Below are 25,373 nucleotides of genomic sequence, written 5' to 3' on the forward strand. Positions count from 1 at the left end.
GAGGTCACGATCGGCGCTAATCGCCAACCACGCTAAAGTTACTGAGGCGTGTATTATTAAACTAATCCCTCTTATGTTTAGAAGACATACTCAGAGTTATTTTATTTATTTTTTATAGATGACTTGTTTTTTGTCTGCCATCTTTGCTCTAATGTAGCAGCAGATGAATGAGGGAGAAAGGGACACGCAGTAAAGTTCCGGAGGCTGGAATCGAACCAGGGACCTCGCGGTAATGTGGCAAACGCTGTAACATCTCGGCTGCAAAGGGCGACGATGCGGGCGACTTCCTTTTCCTTCCATCTGGAAGGGCGGTAAAATGTTTTATGACAAACAACGTTTAGGGGGGAGGGTATAAAAATCGCCAAATTTATTGGTCATTAGCTGTCCTCAAAGTACCCAAATAGCACAAAGTGCTAAGACATTTTGTTTCAGTTTACCGAGTTTACTGCCGGTCTTCAGGGCTGCTGCTTGTTGTACGTTTGTTTTTTTCGTCATGATTGCAGCACGCTGTTGTTGTTACCGTCTTCTCCTCGAGTAATAAATCCCTCAGACGGCGGCAGCAGGCAGCGCTGCTGTTCTGCCGCCGTAAACAGCCGCGTACGCTTGACCTTGACTCCCGTCTGAATAATGGAACTACCGATTACATGATCTGTTTACTTACTGTTGGAGAACCAGTGGACACACACACACACACACACACACACACACACACACACACACAAGACCATTATTCAAGAAAGAGAAGATGAACAGAGCGACCGTGAAGGTTTCAGGTTCAAGGGAAGAGCGTGGTGCAGTTATTACGATACTTCATTTCTTCTTTTTTTCTCACAAATTAAAACCTTACCCACTTCACACAACTACTGGGGTATTATCATAAATCCAATGACATTCACTCATTCAAATCATTCCAAAAAATGGCTTTATTTATGATATTTATTGTGACTTTTTTGTCCCATTTTGTTTACAAAAAAAGGGAGGATACAAAATATAAAATACAAAATAGAATAGAGATGACATTGTATGATGACAACGGCCGAAAAAAAATGTTTTTTATCATGTCATGGAGAGAGATTTTTTGTTGGTCAAGTTGTCTCTGTGTGTGTGGAACATAATCCTAATTTGTCTTTACAATCACTGCGTGAACGGGGTTTCCTTTCCGCATGATGGAAGTGCAAAGTTGTTGGTCTCAGAGAAAACCTTTTTTTTGGGATGACTATGACATGCTTCAGTTGAGTCACCGTAAACTCTACGTGAATGAAGTAAGGAATCTCTTCTGATGGTCGTATCCGGAGGGACTTGCTATCATTGGATTTATTAAGGTGCACGACCCCGAAGTAAATGAACGCATGTCTCCATGTGGGGAAGTACAAGAGCTGTAATGGCGGGAAAGCGCGAGCGCGGAGAGAAAGAGCGTCTGCACGCCGTGTTGTAGAGCAGACGGAGGAAGCGTGCCGGGGGCGATGCGGACATTTCGGTGTCGAAGGACCAGCCGTTCAGAGCGCTCGTGTTTTTGATCCACAATTATGATCAGGTGACATTTATTGTGATATCACGTCTTCATAAAAAAAAAAGCTAAAAGCAGTAACCTGTTGGCATGCCTGTGTGTGTGTGTGTCACAAGTTCACCACTAAAAGCACTATTAACATGTCTGAGGATTTTAAATGTGTTGGTTTTTGTGAACGCTTTCGAGCCTGGAGGTCTTATGAATATACATTTGAGGGTAAATTCCATCTTCGTTTCATTTTAATGCTTTTAATACCTTCTTTCTTTATACGGCCTGCATAAAGGCAATAAAGTAGTCCAAGGATACGAGATGGGGGGGTCACAGTTAATTACAGTTTCCTACTCAGCATTTAGGAGGTTGGTTTCTGGAGTTTTGCCAGGAACACTTATTTTTGACTTCTTGCTTCTTCGCGGTACATTTAGTCTGGACACCCGCCTCCTTGTTATGTGCTAATAGCAACGGATGCAGCATCAAGTACAAGAAAGTCCCCCCCAGGGAAAGGGGGAGGGGTCAAACAAATCCCTGTTCATGTCCTGAGAGGAACTACAAGTAACGCTGCTCTTTTCCTTCACGTAACTAAGTGGGTGTGTTGCCTAAAACCCAACCCACGGTGAAGACGGAAGATCCTTGAGGTGAAGCTATGCATGTAGCAAGAGTCTATTGACACCCCGTGCCCCGCCAGAGGGCCTCTGTCCGCTGTCTGTGGGACGCCAGCAACCAGCCTTTCTGTAATTAAAGCACACTGGAAAGAGTGTGTGTCAGCCATCAAGTTAATGAATGCTCAGCTAGAGTCAAAGGTCAACTGGGCCAGCCTCAGGCACACACACACACACACACACACACACACACACACACACAAACGAGGACACGCACAGAATCTTGCACACTCCACAGTCTTCTCCGAGTCTGGAACTTTGCGAGCTCCTCCATTGTTTGGTCGACTTCATTAAAAAAAAAACCTTGGTATTTCCAAGAGCTAATTACAAGTGCTATTATTAAGGAATCATAACCCGAGCAGTGCCTCATCTGATGGATGTTACTTCCCCACGTCGCCGTTATGAGCGCGAAGACGGCACGCGAGGTGGGCTCCCTCCAGAGCGTAATAACACACCCACATCTTATGGCCCCCTCCAATGAAATGTGCATTATATTATAAGTTATTAATGGAGTCCCGCAGGGCTAAATTTAATTACGTAGTAGTTTGCGGGGCCGCGCGCTCGTCTGCATCTCCCCACGGTGTTGCTCCGCGGAGCCGAGCGTTGCCCGACGCTGCCGTTTTCATTTCGCATAAACGACACAACCAGGTGTAATTGAACTGTGTTTATAATTTCATCAGGACTCCAATGATGAGGCGTCTCTCGGCTATTCAATAACGCTCTGTCGGCCCGCGAGCGATGCAGTGGGTTGCTCATGCCTTCACACCGTGCGCTGAAGCAGACTCCATACGTGGGTTTTATTTGTTTTTTTTTGACCATAATCAGTTGTCTTTTCAGAGAACAAAAAGCCCGTTGTTCATCTTTCATACCTTGTGATTATCCCTCCTGAATGGGCTTGATGGAATTTGGGGGTATTTTGTATCTTTATTGTTTAAAAACAGCTGCTTCTTTTAAAAGAAGCAGTACATTGCTCTCTTTGTTGTATTTATATTTTGTCCAGGGATCTGTCTAACCATGTGTTCAGCCTGTATTATTAGTTGTTTTTTTTCAAACATTAGTGAGAAGAGGCTCCGTCTGTTTCTGAAGGATTTATGATATGATGTCTCTTCGGCCATCTTTGTGATTTTCTTTCTTTTTCCCCCCAAAATTCCATTCTTGGTGTATCTGATTGTCCCCGTCCAGTTTTATTAGGATATATTGAACGTTGTGTTCTGTTGGTTTAGTTGGGAATAGTTGGTTGCTTTCGTTCATAATCCCATGATAATTTGGGATTAAATAGATGAAAACAAATGGATACACTGTTATTAGTATATTCGTATGAGTACAATTAGTACACTTTTAATTGACCAATTCCAAGTTATTGCAAACCTTGAGAGTCTTTTAGTTAGTATTACACGTCAGGAGGAAATGTAAGGATGTAACTTTATCTTCAGGAAGACAGAATTCAACCTATATACACAATAAATAATGTGTTTCATTTATGGAATAAGATCAACTTGAATGTTTCTTTCAATAAATCACAAACTAATATAAAATATGAACTGTCATTGCCAGGCGAGCAATGAGGGGGGCATGACCGTTTGTGCGTTCGTTTTTGCATTTGTGTTACTCTTTATTATAGAAAGAAATTACATCTTGCAGCGTGTCGTGGTCAAGGCCGAAAATAAAAAAGAGATACATCATCTGAGGCCTTTTCTGGTTAAATAAAGGTGAACAATAAGACCACACAAAACACACTTCCTGCCTGTGATAATGTGGAACAGATTTCCCGTCCTAATCTTCTCCGACCCGACACTTTACTTCCCGAACAAACCTCTCTTGCCCCGCCTTTTCCCCGTAGATTTTAATGTCTCATTCAAGCCGCTGCTGGCGTACAAAGAGCGTGAGCCGGGCCCATCCATTCGACAGCAGAACAACAGCGTAGCCGGCAGTGCTGAATTCGGCTTAAATGGTCAATGTTTGGAGCAGTTTCATGTCCCGGGACTCGGCTTTGTTTCCGCAGCGGTCGATAAACGGCCAGAGCTGAAGAAAGGAGTGTCCACTTTGCCGCTTACTGTCCCCCGCCCCTCCCGCCTGTCCGTCAAACCCTCCGGCGCTGGATGAACTTAGGACGTGTGCAATAATGACATGCGAGTAACAGCCTTTTTTTCCTTTTTTTCACAACATTTACTAATGCCATTAGCACACCACGATGCATTCCACCATGAGCTAAACGTGAGGAGTGGATGTGCATTGTGATAACTGCATACTAATGTGTGTGATGTAATGCCGTGGCGTGAGAGGGGGCAGAGCGGTGCCGGCAGGAGGAGGGAGGAAAAGGGAGGGAGGGAGGAAACGAGTGGTGTTGTCTATGCAACCGCCTTAAATTAAAATTAAAAAAACAATGAGGAAACACATCTATCCCAAAATAATGTTGTCTTCCAGCAGAAACGATGTGTAACAACTATTCATTCATGACACAAAGGGCCTTTCATCCGACACAGAAGGACTTCAGGTAAAGCTGAAACGATTAGTCGATTGGTCCATTAGCCAGCGAGTTAAAGAACACAAAAATGACATTGTATTTAACAAAAAATAAATGAATCACTTGGGTCGTATTTCACCGTTCTCTGGCTCTAGAGTTGTTGCGTTTCCCTATTTTATACTCATCATCTTTTGATCTTTGGATGAGGTGAAGAAAAGCTACATCAATTTGGGCTTCAGGAAATTGTGATGATTATTTCATCTTATTTTGAGACAGCAGGGACAAACAGAGTGTGTTCACATGTTTGTGGGGTTTTTTTGCACAGTAGAGAGAATAACTGAGATGGTTTTGGTGAATAAATCCGAGATCGCCAGTCGTTGAGCTGACAGTGGCTTGTTGGAACATTTCAACACATCCCTCAACCCAAGGTCATTTTCATTATGTATTCCTTTTTCTTTATTTCCTCTTTTTATTTATATAATGTTGGATCATACAAATGATATATTACAAATCATTATAGTTGGCTGCATCTGAATGGTTACAATCTTAACTTTACAATCTGTTCTTTATGCCTAATTTGAGTGTAATTTGTAATAATGGGTGCCGACTTGTGCATTTTCATTTTTAGCAATGTCAATAAGTGAAATATACAACAAACCAAGAACTCCACTTCTCCAGCATCTACTGTACGCACGCCACTGCAGCTTCTCACACACCCGTAGCTGTGTTTTTCATCGAGTGCATTCACCCATGATGCATAAAGTCACAATTCACCTGACACAAGCAAGAAAAAAAAAAGTTCAACAGCATATTCTGCACATAAAGGAATATTAGGATGGAAACAAACAGTCCTCCTCATCTGCTTTCACTCTACGACCACGATCGCCTGATCCCAGCACACACACACACACACACACACACACACACACACACACACACACACACACACACACACACATTCCCACAGCACCAGTCAGGCATGAACTGGGACAGTGAAGCGCGAGTGAGTTGAAGGTTAGCGTGTGGTTAGCTGAGGACAGTAAAGATAAGCGGGAGGAAAGAGATGGAGGGGGCAGGGGGTCGAATAACAGGACAGAGGATGACCCAGGCTTACACTGTAGATAAGCTGTGAGACACACAAGGTCAACTCCGAGGACACACAACCAGTGCCTCCACACAAAGGCTGTCGGAGGAGGTTTTGATTTGATTGATGGATTTTTACAATACGTTGTTCACGGATGGAGGTTTGGTTTCAAAGACTTGGGGGAGAGGACACAATGAAGTAAGAGGTTCTTTAGTCAGAAGGGTGAGGAGAAGGGTTAAATAGAAAATAAGCCAAAAATGACTACTTCAATCATTAGAAGTTATGAGATATTGTCCAAAAAAAACTCCACAAAGGCAGAGAAATAATTGAAAGGAAGCTTATCTCCATTTTTGTTGTGAACAATATTAGTAATGTTGAGAAGAAGGAAAAAAAGAGGACCCAGATGGAGAGTGCTTGTCCAGAGGAGCGTGCAGAATAAGGCGTACATTTCTCCGAGCGGGGCTGGGATGTGGACAGAGTGACAGAGGGGTGAACTATGGATGCCTGATCACAGCGAATGGCCATCAAAGGGCAGATCGATGGGCTTGCACAGGGCGTCGATGGACACGCCGAATGCAGAGAGGAACTCTCCGGTCATTTGAAAACACAAGGGATGGCCTGATGTGCTGTCCATGCATAAACCATCTGAGACTGTGGGGCCGCTTGTCTGGGCATTGAGACCGCCACGCTGGGGGGAACCGCAGCTTGATAGCGTCCATTAATTAACTTTCACTGAAGAACACTGTCCTTTATACGCTATGCTCTTCTCTAGTTGCTTCTTAAAGGGACATTAAGACGTTTCACATATGTTCAGTTTATTCATCCGGCCTCTGCTGCTTCCATCTTAACCACCTTTTTATTTGCCTTTATAAAGCCAACAAATATAAATCTCTGGATTACAGAGGAAAGCATCCTATGGGGTTAGGTGTTGATATAAAACACATAAGCATCTTTCCACGTTTTTTTGAATGTCATGGCACCGGCCTCTCTTTCATGGGACGCCACTAGCATGGACAGTGTGGCATGTGTTTAAATGACTTATAGCAGGTCTCGGGCCTGTCCAATGGTTGACAGGGGGCTTTGAAGCGTGACAGAAGAGATCGGTCACGTCCTCGAGACCTCTGAATGCAGCTCGTCCTGAGAAGAAATACCAAGGCCACCAAGGGTGAGGAGACCCTTTAGAAAGGCCAACAGTGAACATCTGTGTTGTGGAAGTGCTCTGGCTGACATCAGCACTCTGTTCATGTGAGATCGTAGAGTACATGACGCGACATGGGTGCGAATCCTGTTGAAAAGAGACGCACTAAAGCATTTGAAAAGCATGTTTTCTTTAAATAATCGCAAGAAGCCGTAAAAAAAGATCATCGTCAGATTTTCCTCTTTCTGCAAGCCTTTAGTCAGAAAAAAAGCAACACAAGTGAAGCTTAATATTGTGACATTTCATCAAAAACAGTTTATTCGCATGTCTTTATGAAATCTAGCCCTGAATAAACGGTTTGAAGTCACCAGATCTTGTAAAAAGCGCTCCTCAGCGCAACGAGGAAGCCATGATGAACTCGGCTGAGACCAACAAGTCACGCGATGAAAATCCTGTGAAAGTGAGGCTGAGCTGCAGGCGGCTGAGCACAGAGCATGAGAGAGAGCAAACGAGAGGCTGTGAGTGGGGCTTTCAATGCATTTAGCACTTAGAGCCTTCACTTCTAGACCCTTGGAAACATGAGAGTCCAAGACAAATTGTCAAAGAAATTGTATTTTGAGTTATCTTTAATTCTCGTCATGATTGGAAAATCAAGACCAGGGAGAGTGAAACGTGACAGTTGGAAAAGAACAATCTCAGAAACCATTGGGGATTAAGCGATGTGTTAGATATCAACACTGAATGTGCACAACATCAACACCTAACTCTGCAGCTCTTTTCAATTATTATTCATCCATATACTTCCACGGTTGACACCTAACAGATGTCTTCGCGCCAGAGGAAGCCACTTACAGCAAACAAGCCCAATCAAGGCAATGGTACCTGAACTGCAGAGCACCCAATAGGAGAGCTGAAATAGATAAGTCCTTGGTGAAGGGAGTGGAGCATGCAGCCGGCTAAAAGACATTTTCTAAGCAAGTTAGAGAAGAAAAAGAAGGGGTTTAAGTGTTTAGTTATTACTGTACTGGTTATACAAATTGAAGTCACACACAACAGGATGAACCTCTAACCGCAAATGTGGACTGGAATCAACAGAAAGGTGCATATTCGTCAGGTGGAAAAAGCTAAATGTAAACTATCTTCAGTACAACAGTTGTAAAGTTCCTCCCTTATTTGACATTCAAAATGACAAACTCAGGTTTTTTTTTGTGATTAAAGTATGATTGATTATCAATTATCAAAATACTAATGTATGGTAAGAGCATTGTGGCTTTTTTGTGTGCAATTCCCGTGCTGACGCCAAGAGCTAAAAGCTGACCTTCTACTGAATAAAGTCCTTCTGTATTGATCCCCATGATGCATTCATACAGTATGTGCTCTCACGTTCACCCCCAAAGTAGGGCGGGAGGTCAGGGAGGTTGTCGGGGGCGGAGAGGAATGCGTTTGGCTCAAGGACACCTCAGCAGTCAGGTGCTCGTCCCTCGGTTCAAGGACAGTTTGTACGAGCGCGTCCGCCTCGCATCCGGGCTCGTGAAAACACCACATCCCTTTTGTGAGCTCCCTCCGTTAATGACCACCTGACCTTTGACCCTCGCTTTGAGAATCTGAACTTCCCCATGAAATATACTCGTTAATTAGCATTCAGATTTTCAGGGAATTAAAGCATCTCAGGTCAAACGCGCCGCGGCTTAGACACCGACACAGCCGAGTGGCCGGCGCGGACAGGCCGTGAATTAGCCCGCTGTCAGCAGGTTGCGCTTGTCTTTATTAATGGCAAAGGACCTGTGCTCTGTCTCCCTCTGTCACTCGCCCTCTCTCTCTCTCGCTCGCTCCCTGGCATGGCTCCTAATGGGCGCTCTTACAGCTACTCATTACTCAGACGGATAAAATGGCTTTTTATGCGGCGCCGGTGAGCCGGCAGGCTCCGAAGCGGACGGACGCAAACGAAGAGAAAATCCGAAGGCCGATCCGGGGCCCGATGAAGCAGCGTGAGGGATCCTCAGCCTCGCACACCACGCGTGAGAAACGACACTCGGTGGCGAGCGTAATAGATTTTGAGTGGCGGATGGAAATGTGCTGTGGGTTTATTTTGCTCCCCCGTAAGATGGCAGCGGCTAAAAGCTGCAGCTAATTGCTTGAACATGTAAATTGACTCACAAACGAGCAGCAGATGTTAATAGCCACCTCCATCCTAATACAGGCCCGCAAGCGTATGTGCAATGCATTCATCCAAACGGTTTCCGTCGCCACCGATCTGGTCGATGAAATGATGAACGAGAGCGTTACAAATGAGACACGTACCTGATGCCTTTGATTTGTGCGATGCTGTGGTGGGAGATCCGTGACAGAGCGGAGATCACCTGGAATAAACGGAGAGATAAGCGGACATATGAACATTTAACTCTTTTTTTTTTTTTTTCCGTCATCCTTTTATTTTGTTTCCAAATAATCTATTTCAGGTCGCTTCTGCCGTGCACACTCCAGGATTACTAAACACTTTCAGACAGCACAAACAAAACAGTCTAAGATTAAAAAAAAAAAAAAAAAACAGTCAGCAACAAAGTAATACAAAGTTAAGCAGTCAACGGTAGCAATTCATTATAACAATTAAAAAACATCATCGTCAATCATAAATCAATAGTTTATGTAACAGAAGGTTCTTGGGGGTCCTCCTATTCCACCTTAACTTGCTTCCTCTTGGTAAAATTCTGCAAAAGCTGCGAATCACTCCTCTGCAGATGACACCCCGATCTATCGCTCTCTCACCAAAGGACCTTGAGAAAGTAAACGAGTGGACTCAACAATAAAAGGGGAACACAAATCACCTCAGACACGATAACACTAACACAAAGATAAACAGTCAAAGGTAACTATAAAACAAACCATCTGAGACAACAATCAACTGCAGATGTATTCCAGAGGGAGAGCCACTATCACTACTTTATGTGTGCGATCAGTTAAAAGAAGAAGAAGAAGAACATTCAGTGTTCTTCAATAGCTCTTTATTGAACATCCCCACAGAGGACTGTGTGATGATGACATGCTGCAGGCCCACAATCAGAGACACGGGTGGATGGTTCCTACTTTGGGTATATTACACACTGAAACATAGTCACTCAATTCCTGTATTGTACTCGTTTTCTATAGTTTGTTAACCTCTATACTTTTTTTTTGGAGTAGCAGAAGGTTAAATGTGCTTTTGTTTAAGTGGAGCCGCTCGTGAGTCACACGCAACTGGGCTTATGGCTGTGGACTGCAGATGGCGTACTTTGCAGGGTCTTCAGAGGCTAGTTCAGGAAGATGAGGGAACCACACACACACACAGACACACACACACACACCCCAAAACACCCCCGTCTCCTACGCCTCATTACCTCCTCCTGGGGTGTATTTCAGCTTGCGACACCGTGGCAGTGCCAGATGCCTCCGCGACGGGACGGAGAACACGGTTATCTCACCCTGCCCCTCGTCCTCGGCAAGTGTGTCTCCGTCATCAAACCCCATCTCGTCTAAACACACATCGCAGCGTTCGCGTGAAGAGCGGGCCGCCGATCTCCGACTGCAGTAAATTGCGTCGAAGCGCTTTTTTGACCGAAAAAAAAACCTTTGAGTCTCTCTATTCAAGCTGCTTCTCGTTGTTTAACATAACCAGCCGTGTGCGAGTGGAGGGGTTGACGTGGGCCACGGCTATGGAGTACGTATACAACACACTCATTTGCATCTGCCCACCCAACGTGGTGGGGGAACCTCGACCGGGCTAATGCTCCTCAGGATGATAAGAGGTTATTTCTATGAGTCGCTAAAGAGCCGTGTAATGGCCATGTGTCATGGTTCCAATAGAGGGCCGGTCTGGCACTACACTCCTCCTTCACATAGTCTAACTGACTTTTTTAGCTGGAGGACTGAAAGGAATAAGAGAGACAGACAAAGACGGAGGGGCGAGCGGACAATAGTAGATTGCTAATTCAGCTCCACGACTGTTTAGCCAATGGTTGGCGTCGTTGAATAAATCACGGCGGGTAAACCCATTGTGCGGCCGGGTGGCATGCCGCCCACCTGGCCACGCTGCAGGGAGGATTCACATATGGCACACTGCCCCAGTATTATTACGGCTATTTGTTTTGGTCTTATTAGCCCGCATTGTCTTTGTGGAACGGGTAACAGACGGCAGAATTCTTCCTCGTGAAACAGAAGAAAAGCTAACAGCTGGACGGATGCATGAATGGATAGACGGACAAATTGGGTATTTAATAGCAATCAATATTTAATGGCGAGCAGCGAGATGAGATCCGGCTAAACGCAGCGGGTTCCTCCAGGTTCAAAGGGAAGCGGGGGCCGCTGGCCCGGAGCCAGCAGAGGTCACGGCGGCGGAGCCCGCGTGAGGCGAAGCCGCGCGCGCGTGCCAACGCTGAGCGCGCTGGCGTGACGTTCACACATCACTTAGTGAGCTCTATTAATATTAAATCTGCAGTTTCCCTAACGTTGAGGACTTTGTACTTGTTTTCAGTTCATGTTAAGAGTCACACGCCATGATGTGGTGAGAAAAATAGAAGAAGAAGAAAAGCGACCTCTCGATGCTGGGGGAGTGCTGTTCGTGACTCCCTCTGGCTTGGAAGAGGAAATGCTAATTTGCAATCTGTTTTCCAGGCAGCCGAGGAAGCAAAAGATCTGCTCCGGCGTTGTGACAAGTGCCGGAGATGATAACAACATTTCTTATTTACATATTTGCGTCGAGCTGCAGTTTCGCGACAGACAAAGTGGTCGTGAACGCGGAGTATAATTACATTTCATCAACCCACATGAAGGGACGCTCCACCGGAGAGCCACCTCCAAGCGCCGCCGTCTCAGGCCCAGAGGGTGTGAGGAACACACGCAAGACCTTCAGTGGAGTATCCTTTTAATGTGTTGACCTTTTCAAAAACACTTCCTTTTATCAGTTTCATAATGCCACTCCTCTGTCTCAAAGGTGGCCTATCTGCCTGATTGTGCTTTCCTTTCTCTGCAGCCGCTTCCTGTTTACCTTGCTGCCTCTAATACACTCCCTCCACCCTCTTCTGATCCTTTGGTTCAGCCCGAGCCTTTGAGTCGCCACGCATTATTAATTTCCCTCTCATCTCGTACTCCCCGGGGCAGGCGGGGGTCTTAACTCCGGGGCTGGCCAGAGAATAAAGCTTCTTCTACCGCTCGAGGAATATGGAAAAGACAAAGTCACATGATGGCGCGATAGCTTAGATTTCCAAAGCCCCAAACCAATATCTTATCTTAATCACCACTCTGCAGCCCCCTGGCATCCCCTTACCCACTTTCTGTCAGTCAGGAGGATGTAATCTGAGACGCAAGTTAAGTCAGACGGATCCACTGATGCTCGCAGTTCCTGACTGGTAAGTTTCTGTGTGTGTGTGTGTGTGTGTGTGTGTGTGTGTGTGTGTGTGTGTGTGTGTGTGTGTGTGCGTGCGCGTCAAGGCGATGGTAGGAGATCCGAGAGGAAGATTGCATCTATGGATTAACGGCGAGGCGGAGCCAAGTGTTGGCAAACACGCGGCACCCTTACACGTCTCCAGACTCGCCACATGTGGCCCCAGCTGGAGCCCGGCGAGGCCTCAGGTGCACACCCAACAGCCCCCCCACCTTCCCCCCATCCTCTCCCCGTTACCCCTGGCAACCGGACTTGACTGAACATGCATGGTCATCAGCAACGAGTCGAATCAAACGAAACCTGCAGCCATATGCTATTAACGGCGGGAGGGCAGCGCTGTGATTTGATTAGGAATCTGGAAACATGGACTTATTGACAGTCCGTCACAAGTCCCGCCCCCCCTCGCCCCCGCCCTCCCCCCCGCCAACCCTGTTTGTATCTGATGCCGTCGTAGCGCGATTACATCTCGCAGCGTGCACGAGCTGGAAGTCTCTCTCTCTCTCTCTCTCTCTCTCTCTCTCTCTCTCTCTCTCTCTCTCTCTTCCTCTCTCTCTGGGCTCTCCCTCCAACAACCGGCTCCCTGATAGTGTGTGATATTCATGAAGTATTCACACATTAATAAGACAGCATTGCTCTGCTTATGCCCGCGTGCCAAAGTGATAGGCATGAAGCAAAAGGGACACCGAGTGGGAGAACTGAGAACAGATGGCTGAGTGGGAACCCTGCGTGCCCAACATCAATAATAGACCGACAGAGGAGGGACGGCGGAGTCTGTCTGTGTGTGTGTGAGTGTGAGTGTGTGTGTGAGTGTGCGTGTGTGTGTGTGTGCGTGTGTCCCACTGTCCTAATGCCGCCGGGAGTTTCTGACTTTTACAAGCCGCCTCTTATTCTCAGTCTTTCTTTCTGTTTTCTCTCTTTCTTTGAGCGCAACGTCTTTTTTTCTTCTTCCCTTTCTTGTTCGGTATTCTGCACACATTTGAAACACGCGCGACTTAAATATCACACATACACGGAAGCAAAAAAGCTCCATCTGTAGAAGTTCATGCCCATAACTTCGTTGACACCCTGAGGGAATTTGAAATGTATTCAAATTATTCAACCTGTATTCAAATAAGTGCGTGTGTGAGTGTGTGTGTGTTCCTATAAAAAAAAATGTTTTGCAGTTTTTGAATATGGCTGCGTGTGAAGTGCTGCAAAAAAGCAAAAACAATCAAATAAATAGATATGTGAATAAATTACTTTTGTACAAATGTTAAAACACACTAAATATATATAAAACGGAGGAAACGAGGGAAAAGAGCCAAACCAGCTATGAATAATTTAAATGAGACGTTACTGACTTTCCTACAATCACACAAATGCACTGATGACAACACAAATCCAGTCATGAGAGGAGTGATGCTAAACATATGAATATTGTTACAAAAATGAATACAATTCTAAAAATAAATCCGACACATACCCCAAAAAAAACCACTACGCGCATAGAGTTCTGCCCTCCTGGTTAAAAGTGGAGGCTTAAAACCCCGCCCCCAAACCCAAATTTCACGGGATGTGTGTGAGTGCACACAGTACGCCTCTAAAGGGTTCTCTCGTACCTCGCGCCCACGAAACACCCCGCGAGCCGGGGAACCGCATGAATGACCGCCATTAGTCTGCGAGCATAAGCTCATGTTTGAAGTTGCTGAAGGGAGCCGGGCCTGCGCAAATCCTGATTGCAGTCAGATTGGCACCTGCCACATTGCACTAAATCCCCTCAAAGCAGAACCTTCAAGCTGCTTGATTACGGAGGATTTCACTGCGTATGTCCAGACAAGAAAAGCCTCCGGGTTGGCCGCAGGGCCGGAGAGCGTGCGACTGCTGACCTAAAGACCCCATTTACCATCAGCGGCACAGAAAAAAAAATAAAATGTCTGTGAGCCTGCAGAGGGCATTCAGCCCACACACGGACTCACGGCTGATTTAAGCCGCGGGTTAGCTTAACCGCATGGAAAAATGGTGCTCGAGGTGTCAAAGTGAAGGCAAAAAAAAGTTGGGCAGATTACCATGCACTTCTTCTCCAGCCATCGATATGAATTATTGACGCAAATGTGTGCCAACAAAATCCAATTCTGAGCTTATTTAGCTTTAGGGCCTCGGACATCGATCGGAGGTGAACCTGCGCTCCTTCAAGGGGAAAAAGGGCCAACGGTGGCTGATGTGTGCAAATTGTACTCCATAGATCGCGTCAGCCTGGTCAACACCTGCCAATGCGCCGCCGCCCTGTCCATGACCCGCCCCATTTCACGGCAGATCAACAGACATGGGTTTGCTCACTTGTGCGTGACCACCGAGGATGTCAGGCACACGCGTCAGGCACCCACATGTGCTGTGTGTCGAGCGCACGCACGCACACACACACACACACACACACACGCTGACACACACACACACACACATGGATCAATGGTGCCCCAGCATGTGGAGCATGCAATATTGGTAAAGAGACAGCTCCTGGTAGAGATGGGGCTTAGTGAACTTATCCAGGTGTCTAAAGGCCGAGATAAGAGGATGAAGATGAGGAAAAAAAAAGAAAAAAAGAGGGAAGAGAAGCCATAGGTGAAACCCCTGTGCTGCACGGGCCAGTCAGAGCATCACCGCCGACCAGTTTGATCTCAGTCGTTTACCGGAAAGGATGTGATATATGTCTGATGTAGGTAATATGATGACTTTGATAAACCGGTCCAAAATGTTACTCCAAACTCCTGAATCTCATCTCACGTGGCTTTGGACACTCAAGTGTCTTCAGTTGTGTCCGTCACCATGAACCAGGCTAAATGCTCTGGGTGAGAGGGTGACAGGAGCGAGGCGTGAAAAGCTCTGCGCAAGTTTAACATTTAAGCTGCTTGAGCCGAGCGGCAATAACAATCCCTCTGAATCAGCACCGATCAAACAACAACAACAACAACAACAACAACAACAGCACGAAAGATGCCGCTTCGTTCGGCAGCAGCTTGTCTCAGATCGCTTGATGATTGCAGCGCTCGCGGCTTATTTGGTGGCAAAAGCCAGTGCATCCATAATGAATGGAGGAGGAGGAGGAGGAGGAAGAAGAGGAGGAGGCGGTTGTGTGGAGAGTAACGTTGTGTTTGGGCCTCGAGGCTGACAAAGAGGGTGGGAGGTTGGATAAGTGTGGAGGGGGGAATGAACTGGCAGGGCATCTGGTGACTCAGCAGCGGGAGTCGGTCAAAGCTCCCTCTGCTGAGCGGGCACAAAGCAACTTTCTTGCTCCGGCGATGTGGATGAGTCGCTGATACCTTTATTGAGCTAAAGATATGTCAAATATTTGCCATTTTTACACGACATTTTTACTACACTTTATCCAAAGCGACTTTTTTTGCTCTATACGCCGCAGACACAGTAACGGGGAGCAATTTGCAGTTAGGCGCCTTGCTCAAGGACACATCGACATGGCCGAGCGGAGCCGCGGGGCATCTTTTGGTCTGCGTTGTGCATTATTCACGTTTCGTCTTTACATTCACGAGGTTGAACATCTATGTCGGGATCCAACACCAAGACCCTGAAGTGTTTTGGCGGGAGTGACCCGCCGGCGAGTGGCGACGGGTGTCCCGAGTCATTTCTTGAGGACTGGCGGGAAGAGAGGGGACGAGAGTTCGACGAAAAGTTAATAAAAGGCCTGGGTGTGGCTGTGATGGGGTCAGCGTGTGGCTGAAGGAGGCCGCTTGGCGCCCGGAGGGTTCAATCACAGAGGTGTGAATCCTGCCGGCGTACCCGGGCGACACATGACCATAGAGGGCGGCGAGCAAGCCGGGCAACTTCGCACACGGCGGATGCCGGACCGACGCCCTGCACTCGCACGCGTGTTGGAACGAAGCGGCTCTTTAGGGACACGGCGGCAGCTGACAAAACAGCTAACAAGTGTGAACAAGTGATGTAGAACAGCCCTTCCCCCATGTGGAGGCACGCTTGAGCCAAGCTGATGCCTTTGACACACAAACAAACAACACAGAGGCAGAGCGGGAAACGCTCTGGCAATGGGCTGGAAAGGCAACTGTGATTGAAATTGAGAGCCGAGCCAACAAAAACACACACAAACGGGACAAAAATAAGAATCACAAATGGGGAAAATTCATCTGCGGGGGCGAATGTTCATTATAAAGCCATTACTAAGGGCGGGGTATCACTTAGAGAGCATCTCTGGTCTTTGGCCGCAGGTTGCCCTGCAGTTTTGAAATAAGCCCAGATCCGACACACAATCTGTCCACGGCTGCTTCTGCGACCACACAGCGGCTCAATTTCTTGCGCGATTACTCATGATCTCAACACACTACTGAGACAAATCACACCCCGGGTCCTGTAAGTGCTGAAAGGGCTCCGCTAAAGCAAAAATAGAGGGGGGGAATCAAGAAACGTGTGCACATGCACAGGCGTAACGATCCCTGGCAGCTTGCGTGTTTCGCTTGGCCTAGTTTCTTCTTTGTTTGTTTTTTTTTGCCTCTTCCCCAAACGTGTGTTTGACATGTTCTCGCTGGAAGGGGTCTGGACCTCCTGCTGGGATACAAAAAGTTCCAGAGTGTCGTGTCACGTTACGGGATCTTTCATCAGCTGCTGCGAGCCGTTCCAACCGCTGGACCGTCACTGACATTTTAAATGCGCAAAAGGCTCGACGCGGGGCAAACAACGTGCCATCGCGCATACTGTTCATGATGTCGCAGAAAACACAAACAGCTGGAGGAAACGCAAGCCAAGAGGCGACTTTGTGCGGCGAGGCAAAGCGTGTCGTGTTCGGTCCGAATGGCGGACGGGAAGTGGAAGCAACTGGAATCCAAAATGTTTGAGACAGGGTTAACAAACCCGGATCACTGGCTTTAAACTTGATTAATACCGAAGCAATCTAATAAGCTAATATCGTCCCTAATACGGGGTGATCGGAGATACTGATGGATGTTGGCAGATGTGCAACAACAACAACAAAAACTTGCAGCTGGATTTGCAGAATTCTTTCGTATTCCTGGCTTCATTTTGTAGCAACGCTGGTGTCAGGGTTTTAGCCATGGGACCGTCGGGAGGTAAGTGAGTTTGATGCTCCACCAATATTGAATAGATTGCCATGAAATTCGGCCTCGAGAGGATGAAGCCTACTGATTTTTGGTGGCATTTTTATTGCATGCATAATTTAAACTAATTTAAAGGTTGGCATATGATGCTAATGGTTAACCTCATCATCAAGGCAATCCCGGCCCACGGCCTCTTGCGACCACCCATTCGGACAAAACGCGAAGAGAAGGGAGTTTAGCTAACCCATTAGCTTGGACCTGAGGCTATTCCACTACCCAGCATGCTCCTGGCTAACAGAGCCCAAAGAATGATTCTGTCGCAGCTTGTTGGCGTTGCTCCTGAGGCACCGCGACAATGCGCCGCTGTTGTTTTGTTTCGTCATGTAAATCCGCTGCCGCTGCCTTCAGTTGTGCAACGCGTTGTTGCATAATGACAATAAATGATGGTTGAATAATTGAAGCGCTCACCTCTTTGTCTCTGGTATTTCTACAGATGTATATGCACACAATGTGCAGAGGAGCCAGATGCATTTTCACGATGCATGAGCGTCCTGTCATATGCGTATTTGTAGAAATGGGAGTGCATGCCTTGCAACATGCCGGTCTGTGTACCGCCTGGTGTTGGAGCATTTTATGTATTTTTTCTTTTTTTGTTTAGGCTCGCCAGACCAGTGCTTTGTTTTGTCTGCTTGCTGTTTGCAGAACAGTTACGGTCAGGCTGCCATCAGCACAACACGTCTGGCTCTCGTCTCAACAGCAAACAGCTGCTGCCGGCAGCCAGTCCTTTAGTCATCACGCAGCCCGAGCTGCTCGCTTCTCTCGCACAGCGAGGAAAAACGGCTGTTACCACATGCCAAAAAAATGTGAGAATAAAAGAGATTTAGGATTTAGGTCAATTCCCAGTAGACTACAAGAATGCACAAGTCCAAGATTTAAGAAAGAGAGAGCAATTCTCTCTCTAGGAAGGACGTTTGCTCTAGCAAGAAATACACGAAAGAAATCTACCAGAACGGTTCTTTTTCTCATGACCCTTTTACCACAAACGCAAGCCACGACATTTTAATAGGTGTTATGAAGGTTTTTTAACGCAGAGATAGACAGAAAAACCAGCCTCTAATGGAGAAGCTTGCAGTTCAACAGAGGGCATTCGGCACCAGAACCCAGATGGAGCGATTCCATCAGTATTCCCTCTATAGAAAGGTTGTGTGTGGGATCTAGCGCCATCTAGCCGTGAGGTCGGAGAGTGCATCCGTCTGAAAACCCCTCCGCTCACCCGAGGGTGTCGGAGAACTGAGGTGGCCTTCAGGTGACGTAAGGGGAAAAAAGGCCTTCTCTGGAGCCAGTGTTGGGATTGTCACAGTTTCGCAAGGTCACAAAGTCATACATTCACAAGAAAAGAAAAACTGTATTGGTATTGTACTGGTTATGGGAAAATACTCGGCGGGCTGAGTTGTTAAGGTTTCTCTTTGCAAGGTCATACCTCAGATGCCAGCGTTAAAGGCTGTGGTGGAGTCAGCGCAGAGCACCGACATGTTATAGCCTTTTGTATTGGAGTGGACTCTCTCCGTCCACTCTCATCCGCTTAACTGGGGCCGGGTCGCAGGACTAGCATGCTAGTAGGATATTCCAGAAAAAGATTTCGACAATATTTGTATTCATTTAAGTTCGAAACAGATCACAGAGAGAACATTAAGGTCCTTCGGCTCACTTTACCAAGGTTTTGCAGTGCAGTTTTTTTTCTCCTCATAATGTTACGACTATAATCTCTCAAATGAGATATGATTCCTCTTTTCCCTTGTACATTTCCAGAGATTACCCACGTTTTTTTTTTCTTGTAAATTGACTAAATCATTTTTCCCCACAGAATAATCCTTTCACACCGGAATTAGAGATGTTTTCCGGCCTTTATTACACCCTCGCACATAGTAGACGAATGAAAACATAGAGTTAGATCACACCTGAATCTTGCACACTGGACTTTTAAGAGATGAGCGATGCATTGAACATGATTTGATCTGATTGTAAGCTTCCAACTCTCAACGCCTGAGTGGATGACGGCCGGAAGAGGCAGAAGAAGAAAAAAATCAAGCCCTTTTTTGATTCTTTGGTTATTTTAAAGTGGCCAAACGACTTTTCTTTGGTTTCAGATTGATCTGGCCGAGTGTGTGCATCCCAGATGATCCCTTACACAAAGCTGTTACTGGGGGGGCGTGTGGTGACACAAGGGTTTAGGGCTTTGGAGCAGGTTGTGGTGATAAGGAGGGTTTGAGGATCATGGGATGAAACGGGATTTCTCATGATGTGGTGGGACTGGAATGATGAGACTAACACTTCCGCCTCTAGTCCTTATCAAACAAAGACACCTGTGTGTGTGCGCGCGTGTGTGTGTGTGTGTGTGTGTGTGTGTGTGTGTGTGTGTGCGTGCGTGTGCGAGTGTGTGATTGATGTGTGGGACATGGGCACATTATGGTCCAGCACATGTCTGTCTGACAGAGAGCACTGAGAGAATGAATGGGATTAGACCAACATGCGTAATCCAGCCGGCCCGTGGGAGGGAGGTCTGCCCACAGCACTCTGCTGGAGGAGATAAGGAAGTTGGGGAAGGGGGAAGTGGGGGGAAGAGGGGGTGGGGGGAGTAAACCATCACATCATAGTGTTCATCAAAGCTCATTTCAAAGCAGCAGTCAATACATTTGACACATGCCGGGTATTCATTTTGTAGAGAGACTACTCCGCCTGTGTGACTTTAAAAAGATGCGAGTCGAATGGGAAGATGTTAAAGGTTGCATTCTGGGAAATGTAGGATCCAAACGCTATAAAGCCTCGGGGCAATAATTCAAGACATAATCTGCCTCTGACCTGTTGATTTGATCAATAATTAATTCAGATCAAACACAATTTATTGATTTTCATTTTCTCAGCCACTTCATTTTTATTGAATTATTCAAATATCTTCCCCGAAAGGAATTTGGCCAAATGGAATTTTACAAAGTCATATAAATGAGATCTATAATGGTTGATCTGTGGGCTTTAGTCTTCTACTTTTTAAACTGGATTGACTGCTTAATAGATCCATCAAACCCATACCGCCGGCTCTTCTGTCTGCTTCTCTCTTAAATCGCCTTTACACAAATATTTGATCATATTTATGGGGGTGGGACTTAGCGAACGGTCAATTCCACACAGAAGCTTTTTATTACCACTATTGATATTTCACTAATCAGCCAACATTAGCTGAGATAATTCAGACTAACATTTTCACACACAGTCGTCTGCAGTGAGCGCTCATACACACTCAATGTGTTTGGTTGAAGCCCCTCCGGAGGGCTCACACAGCTTATTGTCGTCCTTTTTCACACACAAGCGGAAGACTTTTGGTCTGATTGTGTGCCCCGCTCCCCGTTCTTTAGAAAGGCAGTATTTGTGGAAGATGAATCCTACAGAGACCCAGTGCTGCTTTATACTCCAACGAGATACAGATGATCTTTTTTCCCGCTTCGTCTTCTCAACTTCGCCAATATTTGTTTCTTTCCAACGCTCTTATCACGCAACACAACCGTCTGCCCGGTGGGAGAGATGCATGTTGCTATAACTACCTTTATATTCATCTTCAGAAAGTCAAGTGGTATTCACAGCAGCTTCGGGGGGGGGGGGATAAGCAGGACGTCGTTTTAAAAAGGACAAAGCTTTTATGGCATTCATCACCATGGCATATCTCGACGCCTCAACAATTCAGTTTTGCTTTCAGTTTAGTTTTTTATCGAGACGCAACATTCCTCCTCCAACATGCCGTGACACAAGACTCATTTTCCTTTGACAAATGTATTTTTGACACGGTGTAATAAGTCAAACAGGTGCAGAGTGTGAGAAAGAAGAGAGCGCAGGAGGGTGAGGAGAGAGGAAGAAACCCAAAGATAGCTCAGAGTGATAGATGCTTTCAGTCGAGCAGTGAAGGGAAACACAGTTGCTGCTAACCAGAGGGCTCTTCTGATTGGCCAGCAGGATGTTTCCATGGGAGCAGTGAAAGTGACAACTGAACAAAGGGTTTCCATTAGAGGGCATGTCCCCTTTCACTATGCTACTATTAGGACTCTGTCTGTGGGACATTTGCTGCTGACTGATAAAGAGGAGCATAAGGCAACAGGGAGCAATCTCAACTATCACGGCAGGGCTCTTTCACTGCCCCGCCTGAATGACGAAGTAATGTCTGGAGATAGAATTGATGAAGAGGAGGTTGTGTGGTCGTTGCTCGAGGGCACAAAGTGTGTGTTTGCTTTTTTTTTTCTCTCACAGAAAACATTGGAATCTTTCGCACATGTTTTAGGAAATAGCTTAACCCCATGCACATGGGCGCTTAACAGTTGGGAGTTAATACATTTGATTCAGTAAGATATATATATATATATATATATATATATATATATATATATATATATATATATATATATATATATACATATGTGTTTAGAGAAATCTTTTCAGTCACGTTCATCCATGGATTCCAATCGTTCGTAAATTGGAAGCGCTTTCATTGGAACTTAATTATCATGAATCACGACATATTACTCAATGGAGAACATAATCATAATTCTCCAGACTTTAATGACTTTGCAGAAGAGGAGACTACAATAGAGAATTGAAATGGTGAACTGAATAATAAGCGTTGATGGGTGAGACGAAAAAAAAGGGCGAGAATTCTGGACCAAGAGAAATGCCAATTACAGTCCCACAAAGAGCCGATGAAGGGAATGAGATCTGGCAACGAGCTGAGCTCAACAGAGTGTTGATTGATTTGAAGATGCTCAACGAAAACATCACATCCAACCGATCAAGAGACCGTAGTCAACAGGAGAGGAAGAGACAGTAAAAAGACTGAGCAAATGTATCTATACAAATGAAAGATAACCTTTATATTGTGATTAAATTTGTTTTTTGACACAACAAATTGGAGACTTATGGAGTCATCCAGCAAGTCCATAAACATGCTTAAATATACAAAGATTTCCTTTAGGAATCCATGCTGCTGGCAAGTCATGAATAAGATCTGCTGTTTGCCAGGAAACCACAGTCAACGTAATGAAAACGACAGCTTGAATATGAAAACGACGCCCGAATCAGCTCAAGGCTGCCGACATCCCTGAATATCCACACAAATAATCTTCTTTACCTCCCTGTTACATTATTCATGAGCTCGGAGGATCAGGGCGATGCGATGCGTCGTCCCCGTGGCTGCACGCGGCTCCATATGAAGGAATGAGGGTGCCCGTGGACCACGTAGGTGGCATGCACCTTCATTGTGCGCCTGTCTGTGGCTCAGCAGTACATGAAATACTTCACACGTGGACGCCATTGTAAAAAAAAAAAGCCCTGCACTCGCCAAATGTAACGGGATCGACGTGGGTTGTCCACAAGTATGGAGAATGTGCCAATCACAGTCACAGACGATGAACAGGGCACGTACAGGGAGGCATGATCGAGTCTCTGCTCACGGGAAGGCAGAGTAGTGCACCCCATTGGGCCGGAAGCCACAAACACACAACAACACACAAACTGAGGAGCGTCAGAGTTACGCTGGACGATTTATGTAATACCATGTGCACATTACTGATGCAGAGATTTAGCTGGTTTTCAACTGAAAAACTCTTCCAGGAGTCATCTTTGAGTGCCGATGTACCGACCAACTAACAGCCATTGATGAAACAAGATATTTGAGGGCGTCATCTCGGGGTTTGGAACACTGATCTTCCTTTTTCCCTATTTCCTCACACTTCATAGACTGTACAACTAACCCAGAAATCATGAGAATCCACATATTTAATAGTAAATTGCAGCCCTGCATACAACTGTTCTGTCCTCACATCGTTCTTCCCATTGAAACACATCTTTACATAATAATGCATGTGCACATGATGCATTCTGAGGTGAAAAGGACAATAAAAGAGCAAATCTCAGGTCCCCTTGAATTTCCATAGAGCATGTATGCATTTATTTATTTGTACCCACGTTGCGCATTATTAGGGGGGGTGGGGGGGGGGTCGCAATACAAAAATGCTCCAAATGCAAAAATGAAATAATGCGCCTGTGAAAAAAAAACGCCGTCTCGGGAATTTGTGAAATAATAAGTCGCAAAACGCAAAGCCGGCGAAAGATGGAAAACAAAATCATTCACTCGGATCACTTTGGACGAGCAAAGTTTTAGCAAAGGCTCGCGGGGGATTAATCACCTCCAAAAAGTTGTCTTTGATGCCGCGTGTGTGGCCCGTACAGTGTGTGTGTGTGTGTGTGACACCAAGTGTGCCCATCTGCGCCTACAGATGGGCACGCTCACATGCTGTGCCTCGGTGTACATGTGTGCTAAACATATGCACAGGCAAACGGATGCACAAACGCATCTAACTTGACGTGTGTGTGTGTGTGTGTGTGTGTGTGTGTGTGTGTGTGTGTGTGTGTGTGTGGTAATGTGCATCAGAAAGGGAGGCAATGTAGTAATGAGGTCTGAACACTTTGTCTCCGCGGCGTCAGAGGCCGGGGCGCACCGATCCTTTACGGGTTTACCAAGCCCACGGTGACACCGCCACATTGTCACATTCAGTCCGAGGAAGAAGGGGGGGGGAGGGGAATCTTCTTCTCCCGGTCTAGCACGTGCCTGGCAGGGAGGCGAGGAAGTTGGAAAGTGTGAAATGAGCCGGGGGTATGTGGGGGAGGGAGGGGCGAGGATGTGGGGGGAGATATGCCAAGTCCCACTTCATCTATCAGCTTGCTGGAGCCGTGTGACACACGTGGGCATGTCTGAGAGGCAACTCTCTGAATCTACTGGCTTCTGACCATGCGGTTATTTATTCTTATGTAGTTGTTGCACTACTGGGAAGTTCATTTCTTTACGTAAAATATATACCCATTATGAAATATTGAAATAAATAGAGCAAAAAAATCTATCTGTGTGATGATGGAAATCATGAGTATACGCCATCAAGGTCAACATTGCACTTGGTGGGTTCACAAAGTGGTGTTTTCTGCTGCCGGAGGACACGCGCCCCCCAGGTTCTACACCTGTAATACTGAGTTTATCTGAAGCTGTGAGGAGAAAACATGGTGAGAAAAAGCACATTAGTCCCCAAAGTACCTCAAATGTAGTAAATTCCTTATGTATAAAAAGTGTGTTCCATCAGTTCTAGATCTGTAGTTTGGTAAAGGAACGTGCGACCCGACAGGAAACCCTCACCCCCGATCACACTGTGGAAGCGTGGAAATGAAAAGAACAAAAAAAGAGAGAGGAGAGTAGAGGGAAGTAGCTACTGCTTCACACCAGGGGGGCGGGGGATGAATTCACAGCATGCTACTGAGGATCAAACGTGTGATGTGTGTGTGTCGTTTGAAGTGTTACCCCAGACTGCATTTCAGGGGTAGAACCCGGCTCTCTGCTGACCCCGGAGTCACCCCTGTTGTCGAGGGTGACGGGGAGGTTACAGGAGGGAGCTGACGGACTGAACTTCACACGTGTGCCGTGCATCGGGGGCGGCTCGGGGAGGGGGGGGGGGGGGGCTCGCTGCTGCTGCTCGTGTCGTATCGTTAAGGCTGTGAAATCCAAGGAGTAAGAAAAAGTCACACCTGTTCTCCAACTTGCTGTTATTAAGGGTGTGAGACATTGAGAGATTTGCGTTTGCAAATCCTAAACTGCATTGAAATAAATTTAAAAAAACAAACGGGCACAGCCAGATCACTTCAAACAATATTGGATCATTTGGACAAAATAATGGATAGTTAATAAAGATGAGTGTTTGTTAACATCCAGTTCAAGCCGCGACAAAAGGACGCCATCTTTTTTTTGTGTCTTTTTCCCTGCTGTAGTCGCGTGAACGCCTCTAACAATCAAAGGGAAGGCAGCGGTGGGTGCAGGGAATGTGCGGGGGAAAAAAATGAATAAGTGTGTTTCAGACAAAGTGCATGCAGTTGGGGAGAGAGGAAGCTAAACTACAAAGGATTACAGAAGTGTGTGTGTGTAGGGGGGGAGGCACAGTTGTGTTTTCAGCAACTGGATTGAGGCCAGTTGG

At 46.2% G+C, this 25,373-nt stretch overlaps 1 protein-coding gene across 11 annotated transcripts in view; it reads right to left on the minus strand.

Moving 5' to 3' along the window:
• Positions 1–25,373, minus strand: part of vav2 (vav 2 guanine nucleotide exchange factor) — a 175,438-nt gene that overhangs the window by 44,752 nt on the left and 105,313 nt on the right. For all 11 annotated transcript variants that reach the window (XM_068573987.1, XM_068573986.1, XM_068573983.1 and 8 more), the window contains exon 3: positions 9,151–9,209. In XM_068573987.1, coding sequence (XP_068430088.1) covers positions 9,151–9,209 — 59 coding nt within the window. The remainder of the gene's footprint in view (positions 1–9,150; positions 9,210–25,373) is intronic.

Source organism: Clinocottus analis, unplaced genomic scaffold (genome assembly GCF_023055335.1).
Source record: "Clinocottus analis isolate CAN_PGR_092001 unplaced genomic scaffold, fCliAna1.0.p SCAF_13, whole genome shotgun sequence".
NCBI classification, from domain to species: Eukaryota; Metazoa; Chordata; class Actinopteri; order Perciformes; family Cottidae; genus Clinocottus; species Clinocottus analis.